This window comes from Rhinoraja longicauda, chromosome 1 (assembly GCF_053455715.1).
Source record: "Rhinoraja longicauda isolate Sanriku21f chromosome 1, sRhiLon1.1, whole genome shotgun sequence".
NCBI classification, from domain to species: Eukaryota; Metazoa; Chordata; class Chondrichthyes; order Rajiformes; family Arhynchobatidae; genus Rhinoraja; species Rhinoraja longicauda.
Window position 1 is genome coordinate 96,778,192 of NC_135953.1, and position 20,122 is coordinate 96,798,313.

The window sequence follows — 20,122 nt, forward strand, 5'->3', positions numbered from 1 at the left end:
AGGAAGTGTGAAGTGTAGATGGAAGGGAGATTGCTTTGTGTGATGGTCTGGGCTACGTGCACAACTCTGCAATGTCTTGCAGCCTGTGCATGCTCTCCAGAGATCCTGCCTGACCTACTGAGTTACTCCAGTACTTTGTGTCCTTTTGTGTATTAACCAGCATCTGCAGTTCTATGTTTCTACTTTTAAACTTTGTTCCTCATCACCCTTCAAGTCAAAGTAATACACACAGTAACAGGCTCTTTGGCCCAACTAATCCATGCTGACCAGGGTGCCACATCAAAGCTAGTCCTGCCTTCCCGCAATTGATCCATATCTCTCTAAGCCTTTTCTATCCATGTAGCTGTTTAAATGCCTTTTAAATGCTGAAACAAGGAACTGCAAATGCTGGTTTACATTAAAAAACACAAATTGCTGGTGACTCAGCAGGTCGGCAGCATCTCTGGGGGACATGGATAGGCGACGTTTAAGGTCGGTACTCTTCTTCAGAGTCACTCCAGCACTTTGTGTCTTTTTATTTATGTTATTGTATCTGCCTCAACCATCTCTTCTGGCAGCTCGCTCCATATACCCACCACCCTCTGTGTAGTAGTTGCCTCTCGGGTTCCTAATAAATCTTTCTCCTCTCACCAGCTCATGTCCTCTGGATTCCCCTACTCTGGGTAAAAGACTCGCCCTATTCACCCTATTTATTCCCCTCATGATCTTATACACCTCCAAAAGATCGCCCCTTATCTTCCTGCACTCCAAGGAATAAAGTCCTAGCCTGTCCAAACTCTCCCTGTAGCTCAGCCCATCGAGTCCTGGCAACATCCTTGTAAATCTTATTTGCATTCTTTCCAGCTTGATAACTTCCTTCCTCTAGCAGGGTGCCCAAAACTGATTACAATACTCCAAATCTCTCTTGGGTTAATAGTGATCGCTAAAGTTGAGCGTGTGTTTTGTAGTTGAGTGGAGCTGCCATGGTTTCATTGCATTTGTCTGTGTGAAAGAGTTTTACAGGAATAAAAGTTAGATATTCAGCCCATCGACCCTATTCTGCCACTTGATAACATCATAGCTTACCTTTCTTTCAACCTCATTTACGCACCCTGACTCCATAACTCTCGCATCCTGAGCAAAAAGCCATAAAACTCAGTATGTAACAATATAATGGTGCACATACTGGAAATGTGAGATTTAGAACAGTATAGCACGGAACAGGCTCTTTGGCCCACAATGTACTTGCCGATCATGATAAATTAATCTCTTCTGCCTGTATGTATTCCATATCCCTCCATTTCCTGCATATCCATGTGCCCATCCAAAAGTCTCTTAAAATGCCACTATCATATCTGCCTCCACCAACACCTCAGCAGCACATTTCAGCCGCCCACCATCCTATGTTTTAAAAAAAGAAAAAAACCTGCCCCACACATCTATATACTAAAACTCTTGTTTATTTGTTTGTTTGTGACTGAACTTCAGCCAAAACTGTACAAGATAGTGCGACATTTTTTGGCCCACCTTATTCACCGTCGTCGCTTTAATGGTAAAAATGGTAATTGTATTGAAATTGGTGTTATATTTTTTAAGTTATTCACATTTTAAAGTTTTTAAAATCCAGCGCATGCGCAGTTGGGGCTGGTCCTCACGTCAGACCAGCACCTACACTTACGTTAGATGGCCACCGGGTGACTGCGCAGTCGGGGGAGGGTCGTCATTTTCGTTCAGCTCCCACTTCCCGTCAGATGCCCGTTTGGTTCCGCGGCCCAAGTGGGGGGAGCGTCACCGCCGCCGCTCCAAACCCCGGGCGTCTCCATCATTGCCGCCGCTCCGCCCCGGAGCCCCCCGCCCCATCACCACTCAAAACCACGGGTGCCTCCATCACTGCTAGGCCCCAGAGCCCCACTAATCCATCGCGCCGCCGCCGCTTCTCCTTCCCACTCTAAACCCCGGGCGTCTCCATCATGGCCGTCACTCCGCTTTTCAGGTCCGCTGAGCAATCACACCGCCGCCACTGTTCCCGCTGCCGCTCTAAACCCCGGGCGTCTCCATCATGGCTGCCACTGCTCCCGCTGCCGCTCTAAACCCCGGGCGTCTCCATTATGGCCGCCGCTGCTCCCGCTGCCGTTCTAAACCCCGGGCGTCTCCATCATGGCCGCCGCTGCTCCTGCGGCCACTCTAAACCCGGGGCGTTTCCATCAAATTATTTTTGTCACATCTACCGAGATACAGCTGTTAACTTAACCATTCTATTACCAACTAGAGAGCGGTCCTGACCTCCCATCTACCCAATTGGAGATCCTCGGACTATCATTAATCGGACTTTACTGTATTTTATCTTGCACTAAAAGTTATTCCCTTTATCCTTATCTTTACATTGTGGACGGCTTGATTGTAATCATGTATTGTCTTTCCACTGACCGGATAGGGCGTGGCAAAAATAGCTTTTCACATTACCTCGGTACACGTGACAATAAACTAAAATAACTAAAACAGAGAGATGTTTGCCTGCTTTCCAGTTAAATCATGCTATCTGTCAATACTGTACGATCAAGCCATACACAAGCACAACAGGCAGCGCAAAGAGAAAAATACCAGATGGCAGAATATAGTGTTACAGCAATGTACCATGACAGCTACAGAGAAAGTGCATGAACGCAGTCAGGTAGGTTAGAAGATTCAAGTTTATGGGAGGATCGATCAGTAGTCTGATAACAGTGGGGAAGAAGCTGCTCCTGAATGTGGTGGTACGGGCTTTCAAGCTTTTGCATCTTCTGCCCGATGGGAGTGGAGAGAAGAGGGAATGACCGGGGTGTGAGGAGAGCTTGATTTTGTTGGCTGCTTTCTTGAGGTAGCGGGAAGCATAGATCCATCATGGAATTGGGTTGGTTTGCTCCTTGACCTATAAATGCAAGGTGCTGTTGCTATTAAACTCTTGGCATTTTCACACACAGAGGTGGTGGGTATTTGGAATGAGTTGCTTGAGGAGGTAGTTAAGGCAGGTACTATATCAACATTTAATAGACACTTGGGCAGGTACATGGATAGGAAAAGTTTGAGGGAAACGTGGGCAAATGGGACTAGATTCGATGGGGCATCCTGTTTGGTATGGATGATGGGCTGAAGGGCCTGTTTCTGTGCTGTATGACTTGAAGGAGGTTAAGGAAGAAGGTCTAGAAGTAGAAACATAGATGGGAAGAGGCAGGTAGGAAGAACATAGATGGGGTGTCCTGGTCAGCATGAACGTGTTGGTGCTGAAGGGCCATGTGATGTATTTACCATTTTGAGTTTTGTGTTTTGGCAGCTGAGCCTTGCCGTAGTTCCGGGTATAAAGCATTGTGGGATACCTGATTACACTCACTGGTGGTGTTGAAGTAAAGCAGCCATATGTTGTATGCTAACCTGTCTCACTCGTCGATTCTTATCATAATACACCACAGTTAAAGTTGGCGACGAGGATGGGATAAAACAAGCAGAAAATGCCTATCATAGGTTCCATAGGGGAGTTCGCCCCGAAGACAGAGTCTTGGTCGGCGTATGTGGAACGTTTAGAGCAGTTTTTTTAGGCTAACGACATTGCAGTGGAGAAGCAAGTGGCTACTCTGTTAAGTGTGATGGGAGCATCTACATATGGTCTGTTAAGGAACCTGGTGCAGCCGCTGAAGCCAAAAGATAAGTCCTACGATGACATTGTGAACATTTTAAAGACTCATTTTGAACCCAAGCCGTTGCTTATTGCGGAGAGATTCCGCTTTAACCGATGCAACCAGCGGGCGGATGAATCTGTGACCAGTTAAGTTGCGGAGCTGAAACAGTGTGCAGTTAACTGTGAGTTTGGAGCGACGTTGAACGAGACGCTTCGGGACCGTTTTGTCAGTGGGATTTGTAATGAGGCAAGCCAGCGACGGCTGTTGTCGGAGTCCAACCTGACTTTTGCACGGGCATTTGAAATCACCCTCAGCATGGAGACTGCGGAGAGAGACACGCAGCAGCTGCGGGGACACGAGGTACGTCCGAACCAAGTGCATAAAGTGGATGCGCACACGGTTAAGCAAACGGGGAGGAACTGCCATAGATGTAACGGCAAAAATCACAGCCCACAGGTGTGTCGCTTGTTGTATGTGTTACAACTGTGGTAAAACCGGGCATATTAAAAGGGCATGCAGAGGAAAAGTGGCGGCGGCACCGACACAGAGCAGATATAAACGACAGACTGATAAAAACACAAAGTATGTGGAGGCGGAGGAAATAGTGTTGCCAATGTTTTCATTAGTAAATGGCAACAACTGTAAACAAGCATACAGGGCATGTTTTGTGGTTAATGGCAAAGAAGTCAAACTAGAAATTGACACCGGAGCTGCCGTGAGCATTATCTCAGAGGAGTTGTTTCAGACCACCTTTTTAAAGCAACCACTAGGGCTTGCTGAAGTCACACTGAAGACATACACAGGGGAGGTTATTCCTGTGTTGGGACAGTTTGAAACCACTGTCAAATATGAGAGTCAGAGTGAGCAGCTACCAATGATTGTGGTAAAGGGAGCAGGACCAGCTTTGTGTGGAAGGAACTGGTTAAAAAAGCTCACCTTAAACTGGAAAGAAATTAAACATGCCAGTGACAAGTCTTATCAGGAAGACATAAAGCATATTAAGGAGATGCCTCACCTGACATCAATACAGGATGTACTGGAGTTACACGCTGAAGTGTTTAAAGATGAACTTGGCACTCTGCGTGATGTCAAAGCAACAATTCTGGTGGAACCAGGGGCCCGCCCAAAGTTTTGCAAAAGCCGTCCACTGCCATTTGCCATGAAAGCACGAGTGGAGGCTGAATTGGACCGACTGGAAAAGGCCAACATAATTACTCCAGTCAAACATAGTGAATGGGCAGCACCCGTTGTTCCGGTTGAAAAAAAGGACCATACCATTCGTCTGTGTGGAGATTACAAACTCACTGTAAACCAAGCTGCCACTACAGAGACTTATCCCTTGCCACGGATAGAGGAGTTGATGGCAACCCTCAGTGGAGGAAAGGTGTTTTCAAAGATTGACCTCGCCTCAGCGTACCAGCAGGTACTTCTGGAGGAAGAATCAAAAAAACTGTTGACCATTAACACACACCGAGGCTTATTTGTCTATAACAGACTGGCTTTTGGTGTGAGCGCAGCACCCTCCATCTTCCAAAGAATCATGGAGAACCTCATGAAAGATCTGAATGTAGTGGTGTATCTGGATGATCTCCTCATCACAGGAAAAACTGAACGAGAGCATCTGCAAAACCTGCATAAAGTGCTACAGAGACTGCAGGAGAGCGGACTGAGAGTCAGGGACGCAAAGTGTGAGTTTGGAAAGAAACAAATCAAATACTTGGGTCATGTGTTAAACAGCCAGGGCATTCAGCCGTCACCGGAGAAAGTCAGAGCAATAAAGGATGCACCAGCCCCCACCTGTGTGAAAGAGCTGAGAGCTTTCTTGGGACTAGTGAATTATTATGGACGGTTCATGCCCAACCAAAGCACCGTGCTTGCTTCCCTGTACAGGTTGCTGAAAGACCAGGTGTCGTGGGAGTGGAAAAGTCGAGAGCAGAAAGCTTTTGACAAGTGCAAATCGCTGCTCACAAGTGACAAGATCCTGGTGCACTATGACCAAAAGCTTCCTCTCACTCTGGCCTGTGACTCCTCAGCGTATGGCATTGGAGCTGTCATACAACACAAAATGCCTACAGGGGAGGAGCGCCCCATCGCCTTCTCATCACGCACATTATCCCCTGCTGAGAAGAAATATTCTCAGATTGAGAAAGAGGGACTGGCGCTCATTTTTGGTGTAAAGAAGTTTCACCAATACCTGTGGGGGAGGAAATTCAAACTTGTGACTGATCACAAACCCCTGCTAACACTGTTTGGAGAACACAAAAGCCTGCCTACCATGGCTGCAGCTCGAATCCAAAGATGGGCAATAATTCTCTCTGCCTATGATTATCACATTGAGTACTGTGCCTCAGGGAAACATGGTAATGCAGATGGCCTCTCAAGAGTTCCGCTGCCTGACACAAACGACGCAGGGACCACAGCCATCACTGACAGCGTATACACACTGTTAACTGAACATCTTGAGCAGGCTCCACTGAACGCAGACCAAGTGGCACGTGCAACACGCACAGACAACGTGTTGTCAAAGGTGCTGAAATTTGTCATGGATGGCTGGCCTGCTGAAGTGGATGAGACTCTGAAAGCTTTCCACACGCGTAGATGTGAACTTTCAATAGAGCGAGGATGTGTCCTGTGGGGCACCAGAGTGATGATTCCTGAAAAGTTGAGAAAAACTGTTTTAAAGGAGCTGCATTCTGGCCATCCAGGAATTGTGAAAATGAAAGCACTAACACGCAAGTACGTATGGTGGCCTAAAGTTGATGCAGAGGTGGAGCAAGTTTGCAGAGCATGTGAGTCATGTCAATTGGAGCAAAGGATGCCTCGTCAGGTGCCTTTGCATCCATGGGAATTTCCTGGCCAGAGCTGGAAAAGACTACACATAGACTTTGCTGGTCCATTTTTGGGACACACTTTCATGTTGGTGGTGGATGCTTACTCCAAGTGGTTGGAGGTGTTTAAAATGTCTAGCATCACATCACAAGCCACTATCACACGACTGAGAAGACTGTTTGCAGCTTATGGATTGCCGGAGCACATTGTCACGGATAATGGAACGCAGTTCACGTCAGAGGAGTTTAAAAACTTCATGCAGCAGAATGGAATCCTTCATTCTACAAGTGCTCCTGGTCACCCTGCCTCGAATGGCCTGGCAGAACGGTACGTTCAGTCATTCAAGGGTGGAATGAAAAAGCTGACACACACCGCAATGGATGTGGAGGACAGGGTCTCCATCTTTTTGATGCAGTATCGCACCACACCAAACTGCACTACTGGTCAGTCACCTGCTGACCTGTTTCTGAACAGACACGTGCGCACCCGTCTGGATTTCATCCGTCCGGACACAGCAGCCGCTGTTCGTAAAAAACAGTACAAGCAGAAGTTTCACCATGACCTCCGTGCAGCAGACAGGTGTTTCTCAGTGGATGACCCAGTGTATTTATACAATACGGCTGGGGGAGGACGCAAATGGATTCCTGGAGTCATAGTGGATCAAACAGGACCGGTGTCTTACAAAGTACAAGGAGGAGACACCGACATCACCTACAGGAGACATGGAGATCAGCTGAGATTCAGAGTCATGGGAGATGGACTGGATCAGGACACTGAAAACTCAACCACTGACACTTCTGCACCGAGCCAACCCGCACAGCCGGAGGACATGTCATCATGCAGCGAGCCAGGGACTGTGGACCGTACAGCTGCAGCTGCTGCGCCGCTGAGTCCACGCTGATCATCAAGGGTCAGGAAGCCTCCAGACCGCTATGTCCCTTAAGCTTCATTTTTTTTTTTTAAAAGGGGAAATGTTCGGCATGAAGGACTGTTTAGTTGTTTAAGTTGTTTTCATTAATATGAACACACAGATGGACTGAGACTTGTTAAAACTACAAGAGGGTCTCTAGTGATAACAAGTAACTTTGCATAGTAGTAATTTTGGGAATGGTTATTGTTAGTAATAAGGCACTTGCTAATTTCAGTTATTTAAGATTACCTTCATTTTAAAAAGGGGGTAATGTGGTGTATTTACCATTTTGAGTTTTGTGTTTTGGCAGCTGAGCCTTGCCGTAGTTCCGGGTATAAAGCATTGTGGGATACCTGATTACACTCTCTGGTGGTGTTGAAGTAAAGCAGCCATATGTTGTATGCTAACCTGTCTCACTCGTCGATTCTTATCATAATACACCACAGGCCTGTTTCCGTGCTCTATGACTGCATGACTTTTAAAAAAGTTGTAATGTTTGCTGTTTTTCTGACCCTTTCCCCCAACCACCTCCGTCGTCCCTTTTAACGCCACGATAAACCCTTGCAGAGAGCGGCCTTGGAAGCTTGTCACAAGGGCTGGGGAACCAGCGTCATCGTTGGGGTGGCGCCGTCCGGCCACGAGATTGCGACTCGCCCCTTCCAGCTGATCACTGGCCGTGTCTGGAAAGGGACAGCGTTTGGAGGTAACGACCGGGTATTGCCGTTAAGCTGGTAGAGCCACTGTCTCTCAGCGCCAGAGACACGAGATTGCACGTTCTCCCTGCGACCATGTGGGTTTCTTCCGGGTGCTCTGGTTTCCTCCCATGTCCCAAAGACGTGCAGGTTTGTAGGTTAATTGGCTGCTGTAAAGTACCCCTAGTGTGTAGGGAATGTATGAGAAAGTGGGATAATGTCGAACTACTGTTTACGGGTGATCGATGGTCGGCACGGACTCGATGGGCCGAAGAGCCTGTTTCATGTCATCTCTCTAAATAAACTAATGGGTACAGAGAAAATTTACAAGGATGTTGCCAGGGCTCAAGGGCCTGAGCTACAGGGAGAAGTTGAACAGGCTAGGACTCTATTCCTTGGACTGCAGGAGGATGAGGGTGATCTTATAAAGGTGTCTAAAATCATGAGGGGAATAGATTGGATGGAATGCAGAGTATTTTACCCATGCCTAGAATGCACTATCATAGAAACACAGAAAATAGGTGTAGGAGTAGGCCATTCGGCCCTTCGAGCCAGCACCGCCATTCAATATGATCATGGGTAATCATCCAAAATCAGTACCCTGGCCTGCTTTTTCCCCATTTCCCTTGATTCCGTTAGCCCTAAGAGCTAAATCTAACTCTCACTTGAAAACATCCAGTGAATTGGCCTCCACTGCCATCTGTGGCAGAGAATTCCAGATTCACAACTCTCTGGGTGAATAGGTTTTTCCTCATCTCAGTCCTAAATGACCTACCTTTATTCTTTCATTGTGACCCCTAATTCTGGACTCCCCCTACACGGGGAACATTTTTCCTGCATCTAGCCTGTCCAATCCTTTAAGGATTTTATATGTTTTTATAAGATCCCCTCTCATCCTTCTAAACTCCAGTGAATACAAGCCCAGTCGACCCATTTTTTCATCATTTGTCAGTCCCGTCATCCCAGAAATTAACCTGGTGAACCTATGCTGCACTCCCTCAATAGCAAGAATGTCCTTCCTCAAATTAGGATGTCAAAACTGCACACAATACTCCAGGTGTGATCTCTCCAGGGCCCTGTACAACTCCAGTAGGATCTCCTTGCTCCTAAACTCAAATCCACTCGCAATGAAGCCAACATGCCATTAGCTTTCTTCACTGCCTGCTGTTCCTGCATGCTTACTTTCAGTGACTGATGCACAAGCACACCCAGGTCTCGTTGCATCACCCCTTTTCCTAATCTGACACCATTTAGATAATAATCTTCCTTCCTGTTCTTGCCACCAAAGTGGATAACCTCACATTTATCCATATTATACTGCATCTGCCATGCATTTGCCCACTCACCCAACCTATCCAAGTCACCCTGCATCCTCATAGCATCTTCCTCGTAGCTCACACTGCCACCCAGCTTGTGTCATCCACAAACCTGGGGATGTCAAGGTTTGTTGTGGAGACAGATACAATAAGTGGCATATAGTATAATGGCAAATGGATATGTAGGTAATAGAGGGAAATGGATTTTGTCCAGGCAGTTTGACTTGACATAACATAACATAACATACATAACAACACTTTATTGTCACTCGGCACAACACCGAGCGAAATTTCAGCAGTCACACAAAATACAGCAAAAAGAAAAGAACACAGGACACCCGACCCCAACACAAACATCCATCACAGTGACTCCAAACACCCCCTCACTGTGATGGAGGCAACAAAACTTCCCCTCTCTTCCCCCCGCACCCACGGACAGGCAGCTCGACCCCTACCGAGGCAAACGACACGCACAGCCCCCGCAAGGGGATGGAAGGCCCCCCGGCCGAGCCGCACCGGGCATTGAAACGTCCCGCGGCCGAGCCGCACCGGGCATTGAAACGTCCCGCGGCCACACCGGGCGATGTTAAGTCCAGCGGCCAAGCCGCACCGGGCATTGAAACGTCCCGCGGCCGAGCCGCACCGGGCACTGAAACGTCCCGCGGCCACACCGGGCACTGAAACGTCCCGCGGCCACACCGGGCGATGTTAAGTCCAGCGGCCAAGCCGCACCGGGCACTGAAACGTCCCGCGGCCGAGCCGCACCGGGCACTGAAACGTCCCGCGGCCACACCGGGCACTGAAACGTCCCGCGGCCACACCGGGCGATGTTAAGTCCAGCGGCCGAGCCGCACCGGGCACTGAAACGTCCCGCGGCCGAGCCGCACCGGGCACTGAAACGTCCCGCGGCCGCACCGGGCGATGTTAAGTCCAGCGGCCGAGCCGCACCGGGCACTGAAACGTCCCGCGGCCGAGCTGCGCCGGCAATGTTAAGGCCCGCAGCCGAGCCGCGCCCCGGGGAAGAGACCTAATAAAATAAAGGTTTCCCCCCGCCCCACCCCACCCCACCCCACACCCCCACCACACACCCCCACCACACATACACAGCCAAAAACAGAAACAAAAACCATCCCAACACCGACACAAACAAAAAAAAAGAAAAAAAGACAACAGACTGCCAGAGAGCCGCAGCCGTTAGGCGCAGCCAACTCCTCCCATGTTTGGCACAGTTATTGTGTGCTGAAGTGTGTGCCTGGGCTGTGCTGTTCTACATTCTATCAGAGCTGCTTCCGCAGTCCTTTTTCGTGAACTCATTCCAATCATTAGCAGCAGTGGCACGGTGGTGCAGCGTCACAGACCCGAGTTCGATCCTGACTACGGATGTATGTATGGAGTTTGTACGTTCTCCCCGGGACCGCGTGAGTTTTCTCCGGGTGCTCCGATTTTCTCCCACATTCCAAAGACATGCGTTTGTAGGTTAATTGGCTTCAGTAAAATTGTCCCTGGTGTTTGGGAGAGTGCTATTGTACGAGGTGATCGTTGATTGGCGTGGCCTTTTTCCGCTGTAACTCTAAAGTAAAGCTGTGTTAATGTTTGATACCTTTGTCTTTGTGTCTCAGGATGGAAGAGTGTGGAGAGCGTTCCCAAACTGGTGAAAGATTACATGGATAAAAAATTGAAGGTGGACGAATTTATAACTTTCACGCTCCCATTAAATGAGATCAATAAGAGCTTTGAACTCATGCATTCTGGGAAAAGGTAAGTGGTTAGGTCTTTACTGAAGTGATTGGTGTGGCTCAGTGGACAGAGGTTCTGAAACCTGAGCTCAAATCTAGCTTAGTTTAAGATATGGCATGAAACGGGACTTTCTGCCTACCGAATCCACACTGACCATCGATCACCTGTTCAGTTTAGTTTAGTTTATTATTGTCATGTGTACCGAAGTACAGTGAAAAGCGTTTTGTTGCGTGCTATCCAGTCAAAGAAAGGACTATACATGATTATAATAGAGCCATCCACAGTGTACAGATACAGGATAAAGGGCACAACATTTAATGCAAGATAAAGTCTGATTAAAGATCGTTCAAAGTTCTATGTTACCCCATTTTCGCATCCATTCATTACACACTACGGGTAATTTTAGAGGCTATTTAAACCCGTGTGTCATTAGGATATGGGAGAAACCGCACATGGTCATGGGAGGACATGCGAACTCCACAGACAGTACCCAAGGTCAGTATCAAACCCGCATCTTTGGTGCTGTGAGGCAGCAGCTCTACCAGCTGTGTCGCCTGTAGCCTGCTGCAGCTGTGTTCTGGGGAGTAGTGTGGTGTCAGGGTGTAACCTCGATGTCAAGACTGCACCATCACACCATGGTAGATGCAGAAGGTCCATGCAGTAAAGCTGGGACATTGACATTTTAAAGATATTTATCCCTCAATTTGCTGTGGAAAATGATCTGATTAATGGTTGTGGGAGCTTAGTGTCTAGTAGCTGAGTAAGTGATATAACATAGAACTAGCATGAACAGGTGATTGATGGTCAGTGTGAACTTGTTGGGCCACAGGGCCTGTTTCTGTGCTGTATCTCTATGTGCATAGAGTACTGTCGGGTTGCATCACAATTCTGTTTGGGAGCAGCTCTGCCGAAGACGGAATGCGGTGATTTTTAGACATAGCCCAGTCCATCACACAGACCAGGCTCCCCACCATTGACATCATCTACATTTCACGTTGCCTCTAGAAAGCAGCTAACATAAATTAAAGACGTCCCACCCCAGTCATTCCTCCTACTCCCTGCAACCGTCTGGCAGAAGGTATAGGAGCTTAAAAGCAATCAGGACCAGACGTGGGAATAACTTGTTATCAGGCTTCTGAACAGTCCTTTGATAAGCTAAGGTACTGTCCAATTCACCTCTACCCTATTGCGGACATTAGTTTATGGAACTGATGCGCTACATCGCTGAGAACTATATTGTGCACTCTGTATCTTTGGCTAAACGTTGTTTATCTCTGGGCAGACAACATTTTGCATTAGGACGATTCTTCAGACAGATAAATAGTTCCATTCAAGATGTTGCCTGTCCATTCCCTCCACAGATGCTTCTTGAACCGCTGAGTTCCTGCAGCATTTTGTGTTTTCATATTATTTCCTTGAGATTGTTATTTTACATTCAACTTTAATATGGCTGTTGAAAACAAATAGCTTTTTTTTGAGGGTGAGGAATGGGGGAGTAAATTTGGTGTTTTCTTGTACACATGGACAAAAACTACAGAAACGAAGTGCAGATGCTGATATACAAATCACAAAGTGCTGGAGGTCAGGCAGCAACTCTGGAGAACATAGATAGGTAACGTTTCGGGTCGGAACCTTTCTTCAGACCCAAAGCTATGGCCATCGCTAAAGCTGGAGTGGAGAGAAAGGCTGAAATTACTCAGCATGCTAGAGAGAAGCAGTTAATGACTCTGGCTGGAGAGACTGCACAAGGACTGCTGCAGAAATGGAAAAAGGGTGAACAAGAATATTGAGTCAATTAAAATAACCCATGAGCAAGGCAAATCTTAACGTAAAAAAACTGATGCATCATAAAATCCGTGGCTCAACTTGCTTAACTGTGCATGATACAACAAGGGAAATAAATAAATTACTTTTTAACAATCATACCTCAAGTTCAATCTAATCCTTTGTTTTCTCTTTATTTTTAAAGCATTCGAAGTGTCCTCCTATTTTAAAGTCACGCCGGAACCGGTTTTTTAACCGTCCATGGAGACTTGAGCAGTGGGGAAAAACACGTGGAAAATTGCCTTAATACACTTTTGCTATATCTTGACGCACTTTAATAATGCTTTGTCATCTGTTTCAGGGGATCTATAGAAACATCAAAAACATAGAAAATAGGTGCAGGAGTAGGCCATTCGGCCCTTCAAGCCAGCACCGCCATTCAATATGATCATGGCTGATCATCAAAATCAGTACCCCGTTCTGGCTTTTTCCCCATATCCCTGAGCTAAATCTAACTCTCCCTTGAAAACATCCAGTGAATTGTCCTCCACTGCCTTCTGTGGCAGAGAATTCCACAGATTCACAACTCTCTGGGTGAAAAAGTTTTTTTTCTCATCTCCATCCTAAATGGCCAAACCCTTATTCTTAAACTGTGACCCCTGGCTCTGGACCCCCCCCAACATCGGGAACATTTTCCCTGCATCTACCCTGTCCAATCCTCTAAGAATGTTATATGTTTCTATAAGATCCCCTCTCATCCTTCTAATTTCCAGCGAATACAAGCCCAGTCGACGCATTCTTTCATTGTTGTTGTTAACCCAATCATTAATGGTGTAACTCCTGTCACGGACACACTTTTCCAAATTAAAATTGCTTCAAAACGCATTTACTTTGTTCTGTGGGATTTTTGAGTATCACGGCTGCAGCAGAGGTCCCTGCAGTAATGGCAACATTTGCAGAGTGTTACATGCAGGAGGCCTCTATTAGCACTTGCGATAAATCGGAGATAGCGCAGTGGGTAGAACTGCTGTATCACAGCGCCAGGAACCCGGGTTTGATCCTGATCTCTGGGTGCAATGGTTCCCTCGCACATCCCAAAGATGTGCGGGTTTGTAGGTTAATTGACCTCTGTAAAATTGGCCCTGCTCAGTTTAGTTTAGAGATACAGCACGGAAACAGGCCCTTAGGCCCACCGAGTCCACACTGACAAGCAACCCCTGCACATTAACACTATCCTGCACAAGGGACAATTTTTACATTTATACCATGGCCAATTAACCTGCAATCCTCTACGTCTTTGGAGTGCGGGCAGAAACCGCAAGTCACAGGGAGAACGTACAAACTCCATACAGGCAAGCACCCCAGCCAGGATTGAACCCGGGTCTCAAGCGCCTTAAGGCAGCAACTCTACCACTGTGCCGTCGTACTGTGTAAGGAGTGAATGAGAAAGTAGAACAGAATTAGTGTGACTGGTTTAGCTTGGTTTGTCGTGTGTACCAAAGTACAGTGAAAAGCTTTTGTTGCATGCTAACCAGTCTGCGGAAAGACTACACATGATGACAATCGAGCCATCTACAATGAACAGCAGTTCTACCAGCTGCATCGCTCTGTACAAATCATGATAGATTTAGATGGATCCCTACCTTTTAGTTGATATGTTAACAACCACATGGCACAGTGATTGACAGCGATTAGCTGTAATGTACAGAAAATGTTTAGTTATGAGCTGGAATGAAGTGGCTGAAACTGCCGTTTCTTCTACAGAGGCATGTGGACTATGTAGATGGAGACAGGTAGTGATCAATATTGGTAGTGGCCAATATTTATCACTCATTAATATTGAGGGGCGGCACAGTGGCGCAGCGGTAGAGTTCCTGCCTTACAACGGGGATGGAGGTGGCTGGACGGGAATGGAGGCAGCAGAACGTGCACGGTAGGCAGCGGAGCCCCGCGTCGAACTGAGCCCGCGGCTGGATCCTGGGGTGACGGGGCCTCTTTCTGTGATATATCTCTCAACTAAACTAAAAAGAGTCCATGACTAATATTCATTGGTGTGGGCATGGATTAATACTGTGAATGAGCTATTTTGTGGCCGAGAAGTTATCAGTTCACCAAACCACAAGGTACCACCCTTGTTCAACAGGGTTGAACGTAAACATGCAGAGAGCTACAAGTAAGATTGTAATCACATAGTCTCGCTGGCTGGAAAGCACACGACAAAAAAGCTTTTCACTGTTCCTCAGTACACGTGACAAACTAAACTATACTAAACTAAAAGCTATGGGGTAGAAAGTTAGAGCAGGGCAATGAACAATGAATAGGTCTAGAGATGGCAAGAGGCCACAAGGTGCGGGTGAAGGTTGATTGGGAATTATGAACCCTACAGAACAGGTGAGGATGCCTGATCTAAGGGTTGTTGAACTAGCTGCTCGAAGTAATTGTTGAGGCAGATGCAATAACATTTAAAGCACACTTTGTGAAGGTATAAGGGGATTCGAGGGGTTAATGCATACTTAGCTTCGGGGGATTAATGCATACTCAGCTAAAGCTAAACGGTTGAGATATGGCGTAATTTGTCCGTTAACCACAAGAGCTTGTAAGGCTTATCCATAACCGTTGAGACATGGTGTAATCAGACAATTAACTGCAAAAGTTCCAATGGCTTATCTCATGTTGCTAATGATTGGCTAACACAAGGCACCGTTAACCACAGAGGGGTAGCAGATGGACAAGGGACGGGGAACTGGTAGCAAAAAGGGGAATTGACACAGGGGTCCATACCTAAAACTGGCCATATCTAAGTATGGTAAATGATGAATGTGCAAATAACTGATCTTGTGACTAGATACAGTATTGATTGTATTAGATAATTATTGGCCAATCAGCAGGCCATCTGTTGCACCATTGGTGTTACAATAGTGACCCCGGGATGAAATGTAAGGCTCCTTTGTGGTGTATAAAAATGCTGCTGAAACGCTCTGTAAGTGAGTGGGGTTACGAGGGGCTATTAGTATGCAAGCATACTAGGGGTGGCTCTCCCACTCCCACATGCGTAATAAGGTATCTACTCCTGACTAATGTGTACTGTTGTCTTTCAGCGAACTTTAACAACTTGTTCATGTACATGGACAGGAATGGTTAAGAGGGATATGGGCAAACACAGGCAAATGGGACTAGCGTAGATGGGCCATTTGTACAAAAATGATGGATGAGCTGGGTCGAATAGCACGTTTCTGTGCCATATGACACTTTTGGCCTGAAACAAAGGTGGCACAAAAACCCATCACATCAGACTCTGAATTTAGTTGAGAACTCATTAATCAGAATAGGAAACGAGATGGCCTGCATGGCAGGTGGTGAGTGGGGTTAGAGGAAAGGGAGGCCAGGGACAAGATCAGAAAGTGAATGCAAAAGCTGCTACAATTTGCAACCTTTGATATTGGAGCGAGAGCCATGGACTCTGATATAGGCACATTAAGTGCACAGAAATGAGGATCTCATTTCATGGAGCGCAGGAGGCTGAGAGGTGATCTTAAAGAGGTGTATAAAATCATAAGGGGGACTGATATGATGAAAGCAGTCTTTTTCAAAAACTAGAGGGCATAGGTTTAAGGTGAGGGAAAAATAAGAAACCTGAGGGACAACTTTGACACAGGATCCTGGGTATACAGAACGAGCTGCCAAAGAAGGTAGTTGAAGCAGGTCCAATAACATCTAAAAGACTTCTGGACAGGTAGATTGATAGGAAAGGTTTAGAGGAATATGGGCCGATGCAAGCAAATGGGACTAGCTTAGATAGGGCATCGTGGGCGGCGTGAACAAGTGGGCTGGAGGCCTTCTATGAAATTGCAGATCAATTGCATTTCCGATGGATAGGTAATGGAAGTGCAGAAGTAAAGGTTAAAAAACAACTCAACCGAAATGCATATTGTTAACTTTGTGTAAACCTTCCATTGCATTTTGGGTTGGGATTAGATTAAATGATCATTTTCCTTAGTCAACCATTACTTTTATGTGTTGATTAAAGCCCAGGCATTACAAGCAAAATTTTAAAATGTTAAAATTCTGCATTAATATTTTTGTACATGCAAAATCAGAAATTCATTTTGTAAATCTAAGTATGCAGAGAGTGAATGGACTAACTTAATACTACTGCGCCAAAATGTCAGTCAAAAATTTATCACACCTTAATTGGCAAAAACACAGGTATGACTGAATAAACGATCAGATGCTGCCTTTATTCCATTTGGCGAATTATCTTCAACCTATGTCAAATTAACTGAGTTATTCCAGCATCGTTTTTACCACCATAACTTTGCCAGGTAGGATTGCAACAGATTTTTAGGAAATTCAGTGCATTTGTGAATAACAAATCCCTTTAACTGTTGCTTAAGAGAAAGCAGTGTTTCACATTAATTCACCAAGATGGTAATTCATAAATGACCACATTGCCTGCTTTAATATTCATCTCTAATCAAGTTTAAAACAGTCAATTGTCATGAGGAACAGGGGAAAGGGGCATATTTCAGTTTTAATCAAACAATGTTTTTTCTACCTCTGTCCCATGGAACAAAATGTTTGCAGGTTAAGGAGGCGATTATCTTAAACACGCCTTCAGCTCAAAATATCACATACAGCAACAATACCACTATGTAACCAGGATAATACCAAATCTCTTTAGTGTTTAAAACTCTGCTGTTTTAGATGGACAGTTTTTTTCATATAATGGAAGGAGTATGTAATCAGCTATCTACGCATCATGTGATCTGAAGTTTAAATTCAGTAAGAGGGTCACATTAAATTTTTAAGCGAATATCTCATCCTGTCCCATTTCAAATTTTAATTTTGTTTCAGCAATGCAGAATTCATAAGAGCAGCATTTAACTAAGAAAAAACGATAATTTACTAATTTAAGTTAAAACTATGGCTTGTCCAATCAAAACAAAGTTAATAACTTTCCATCTGTGCAAAAAGTTAGGTTGTTGATACAGTCATCGTCATACCGCATGAAAACAGGTTTTTGATCCCACTACGACCTGCATGCCCCACCAACACCAGCCCTATCTGCCTATTATATGCCCATAATCACTCGAAACCTATCCTGTCCAAATGTCTTTTAAACGTTTTGATAGTACCTGCCTCAACTACCTCATCCAGCAGCTCGATCCACCACCCTCTGTGAAACAAAATTGCCCCTCAGGTCCCTGTTAAATCTTTCCCCCCCTCACCTTAAACCTATGTCCTCTGGTTCTTGATATCCATATTCTCGATAAAAGACTCCGTACATTCATCCTATCTATTCCCCTCATGATCTTATATGAAAAAAAGTCAACAAAGCATCTAAGATTTAAATATTTGTATCTAATTAGAAACGGTATGATTAGCAAGTTTAAAATTACAATCCTGTCTCATCTGTTGCTGGCCCTAATTTGTTCTGGTCTTTTCTTACTTCCAGTTCCTACCCCTACAATCAGTATAAAGAAGGGCCCTGACCAAAAAAGTCACCTGTAGATGGGCTATTGCATGCCAGCCAATCGTAGTGCTTGTTAGTAGTAGTCCCGCCTAGTATGTGCTTTATAATATTAAGAACTCGCCTACGTCAGGTAGTAGAGGTAGCAGCTCGGCGCTGTAATGTACTGCAGGTCAATAAAATGATGCGTTGTATCTTTGCGTGGACTTAAGCACTTTATTACATTACCTATCCATTTTCTCCAGAGATGCTGCCAGCATTTTATGCCAATCTATGGTATGAACCAGCATCTGAGTTCCTTTTTTATTACAAGTTTATAATTAATTGGTTTGTCTGATGTCACAGTTTATGCCATCATTTTCACACAAGCATGTTCACGGGACAGTGGCTTTTAGAAGCTGGTAACATATTCAGTTTCTGTTTAAACAATAGTCCACGGATAGAGCCACAAATTTTATTCCATTAAGAAACATTTAAGATACAGGCAGTAAGAACTGATGTTAGCACCAGAGGCACTCTGGATGAGGAAAGATATGTTGCAAACAGGCTGTCCGGGCATCCGGCGCTTCACAGCAGCTCAACATTCCCGACAGAGGGAAACAAATAAAAATAATAAATGAGTCAGTGCCTTTAGGCATTGGCCAAACGTGAGGTGTGGACATTGAGGGGGATGCCACTGTGAGCGGCAGCAGAGGTGCCAGGCTACAACTGTGAGGCAAAGTAGGGGCTGCCGTTGTCTTCTAGACGCCGCGTCAAGATCTCACAGCCAGTCTCTGTGACCAGGAGTGTGTGCTCGAACTGTGCAGAACGCTTGCCATCCTTGGTCACTGCCGTCCAGCTGTCTGGCCACGTCTCATCATGCCAGGCCCCTGCAAAGCAGCAAACACATCTCAGGGTTAACGTTGCGAACGCGGCGAAGAGAGCGCAGAATGCGCAACGGGTGGCACAGCTGGTAGAGCCGCTGCCTTACAGCACCAGTGACCGGGTGTCTTTATGGAGTTTGCATGTTCTGCCTGTGACCGCGTGGGTTTCCCTGCACATCCCCAAATGTCTGTTTTTGTGCTGCATGACTATGACTTCCAGCCCTCTCTTTTACTCAGACTTCTAACAACTGCTATGTTCTACATCTCAGTTCCAGTAATATTAATCATCACCATTTATCATCACAAACCATAGGTTAGTTGTGCCTCCCAGTCTCATTTACCTCCTTCTATGCACATCCTGCCCTGAAAGAAGCCGGCACAGTGACGCAGCTGGTAGATTCGCTGCCTCACAATGCCAGAGACCCAGGTTCGATCCTGACCTTGGGTGCTGTCTGTATGTGTGGAGTTTCCATGTTCCTGTGAACACAAGGGTTTCCTCGGGATGTTCCGGTTTTCATCCACATCCCAAGGATGTGTGGGTTTGTAGGATAATTGGCCTCTGTAAATTAACCCTGGTATGTAGGGAGTGGATGAGAAAGTGGGATAACATAGACCAAGTGTGAATGGGTGATCGATGGTTGGCGTGGACTCGGTGGGCCGAAGGGCCTGTTTTCATGCTGTAACTCTAAACTTAACTAACATGGACAGTGCAACATTAATGGCATGCAACTCATCTGGATTCACTTGTCCCTGGCCTATCGTAGATATTATCGCTTCACCCTTCCCCTTTATTCTGCACTTTATTCTGTCTTAAAACTGTTACAATTTGTTTCGTTGGGTTGTTGTTGTTTAAATTAATACTGACTAGCTAATTAAATTATTGCATCGTATGGGAGGCGCATTCCCAAT

The 20,122-nt window shown here is 45.9% G+C and overlaps 2 protein-coding genes across 4 annotated transcripts in view; one reads left to right on the forward strand and one right to left on the reverse strand.

Moving 5' to 3' along the window:
* Positions 1 to 13,759, forward strand: part of LOC144595527 (alcohol dehydrogenase class-3) — a 28,500-nt gene extending 14,741 nt beyond the window's left edge. The window contains exons 7-9 of one of the 2 annotated variants that reach the window (XM_078403052.1): positions 7,939 to 8,074; positions 10,999 to 11,137; positions 13,086 to 13,759. In XM_078403052.1, coding sequence (XP_078259178.1) covers positions 7,939 to 8,074; positions 10,999 to 11,137; positions 13,086 to 13,110 — 300 coding nt within the window. In that variant the 3' untranslated portion in view covers positions 13,111 to 13,759. Of the gene's footprint in view, positions 1 to 7,938; positions 8,075 to 10,998; positions 11,142 to 13,085 lie in introns of those variants that run through there. The other variant, XM_078403061.1, reaches the window with a different exon arrangement.
* Positions 13,760 to 18,075: 4,316 nt separating this feature from the next.
* metap1 (methionyl aminopeptidase 1) overlaps positions 18,076 to 20,122 on the reverse strand; it is a 51,315-nt gene continuing 49,268 nt past the window's right edge. For both annotated transcript variants that reach the window (XM_078403074.1, XM_078403084.1), the window contains one exon: positions 18,076 to 19,219. In XM_078403074.1, the coding sequence (XP_078259200.1) occupies positions 19,053 to 19,219 (167 nt within the window). In that variant the 3' untranslated portion in view covers positions 18,076 to 19,052. The remainder of the gene's footprint in view (positions 19,220 to 20,122) is intronic.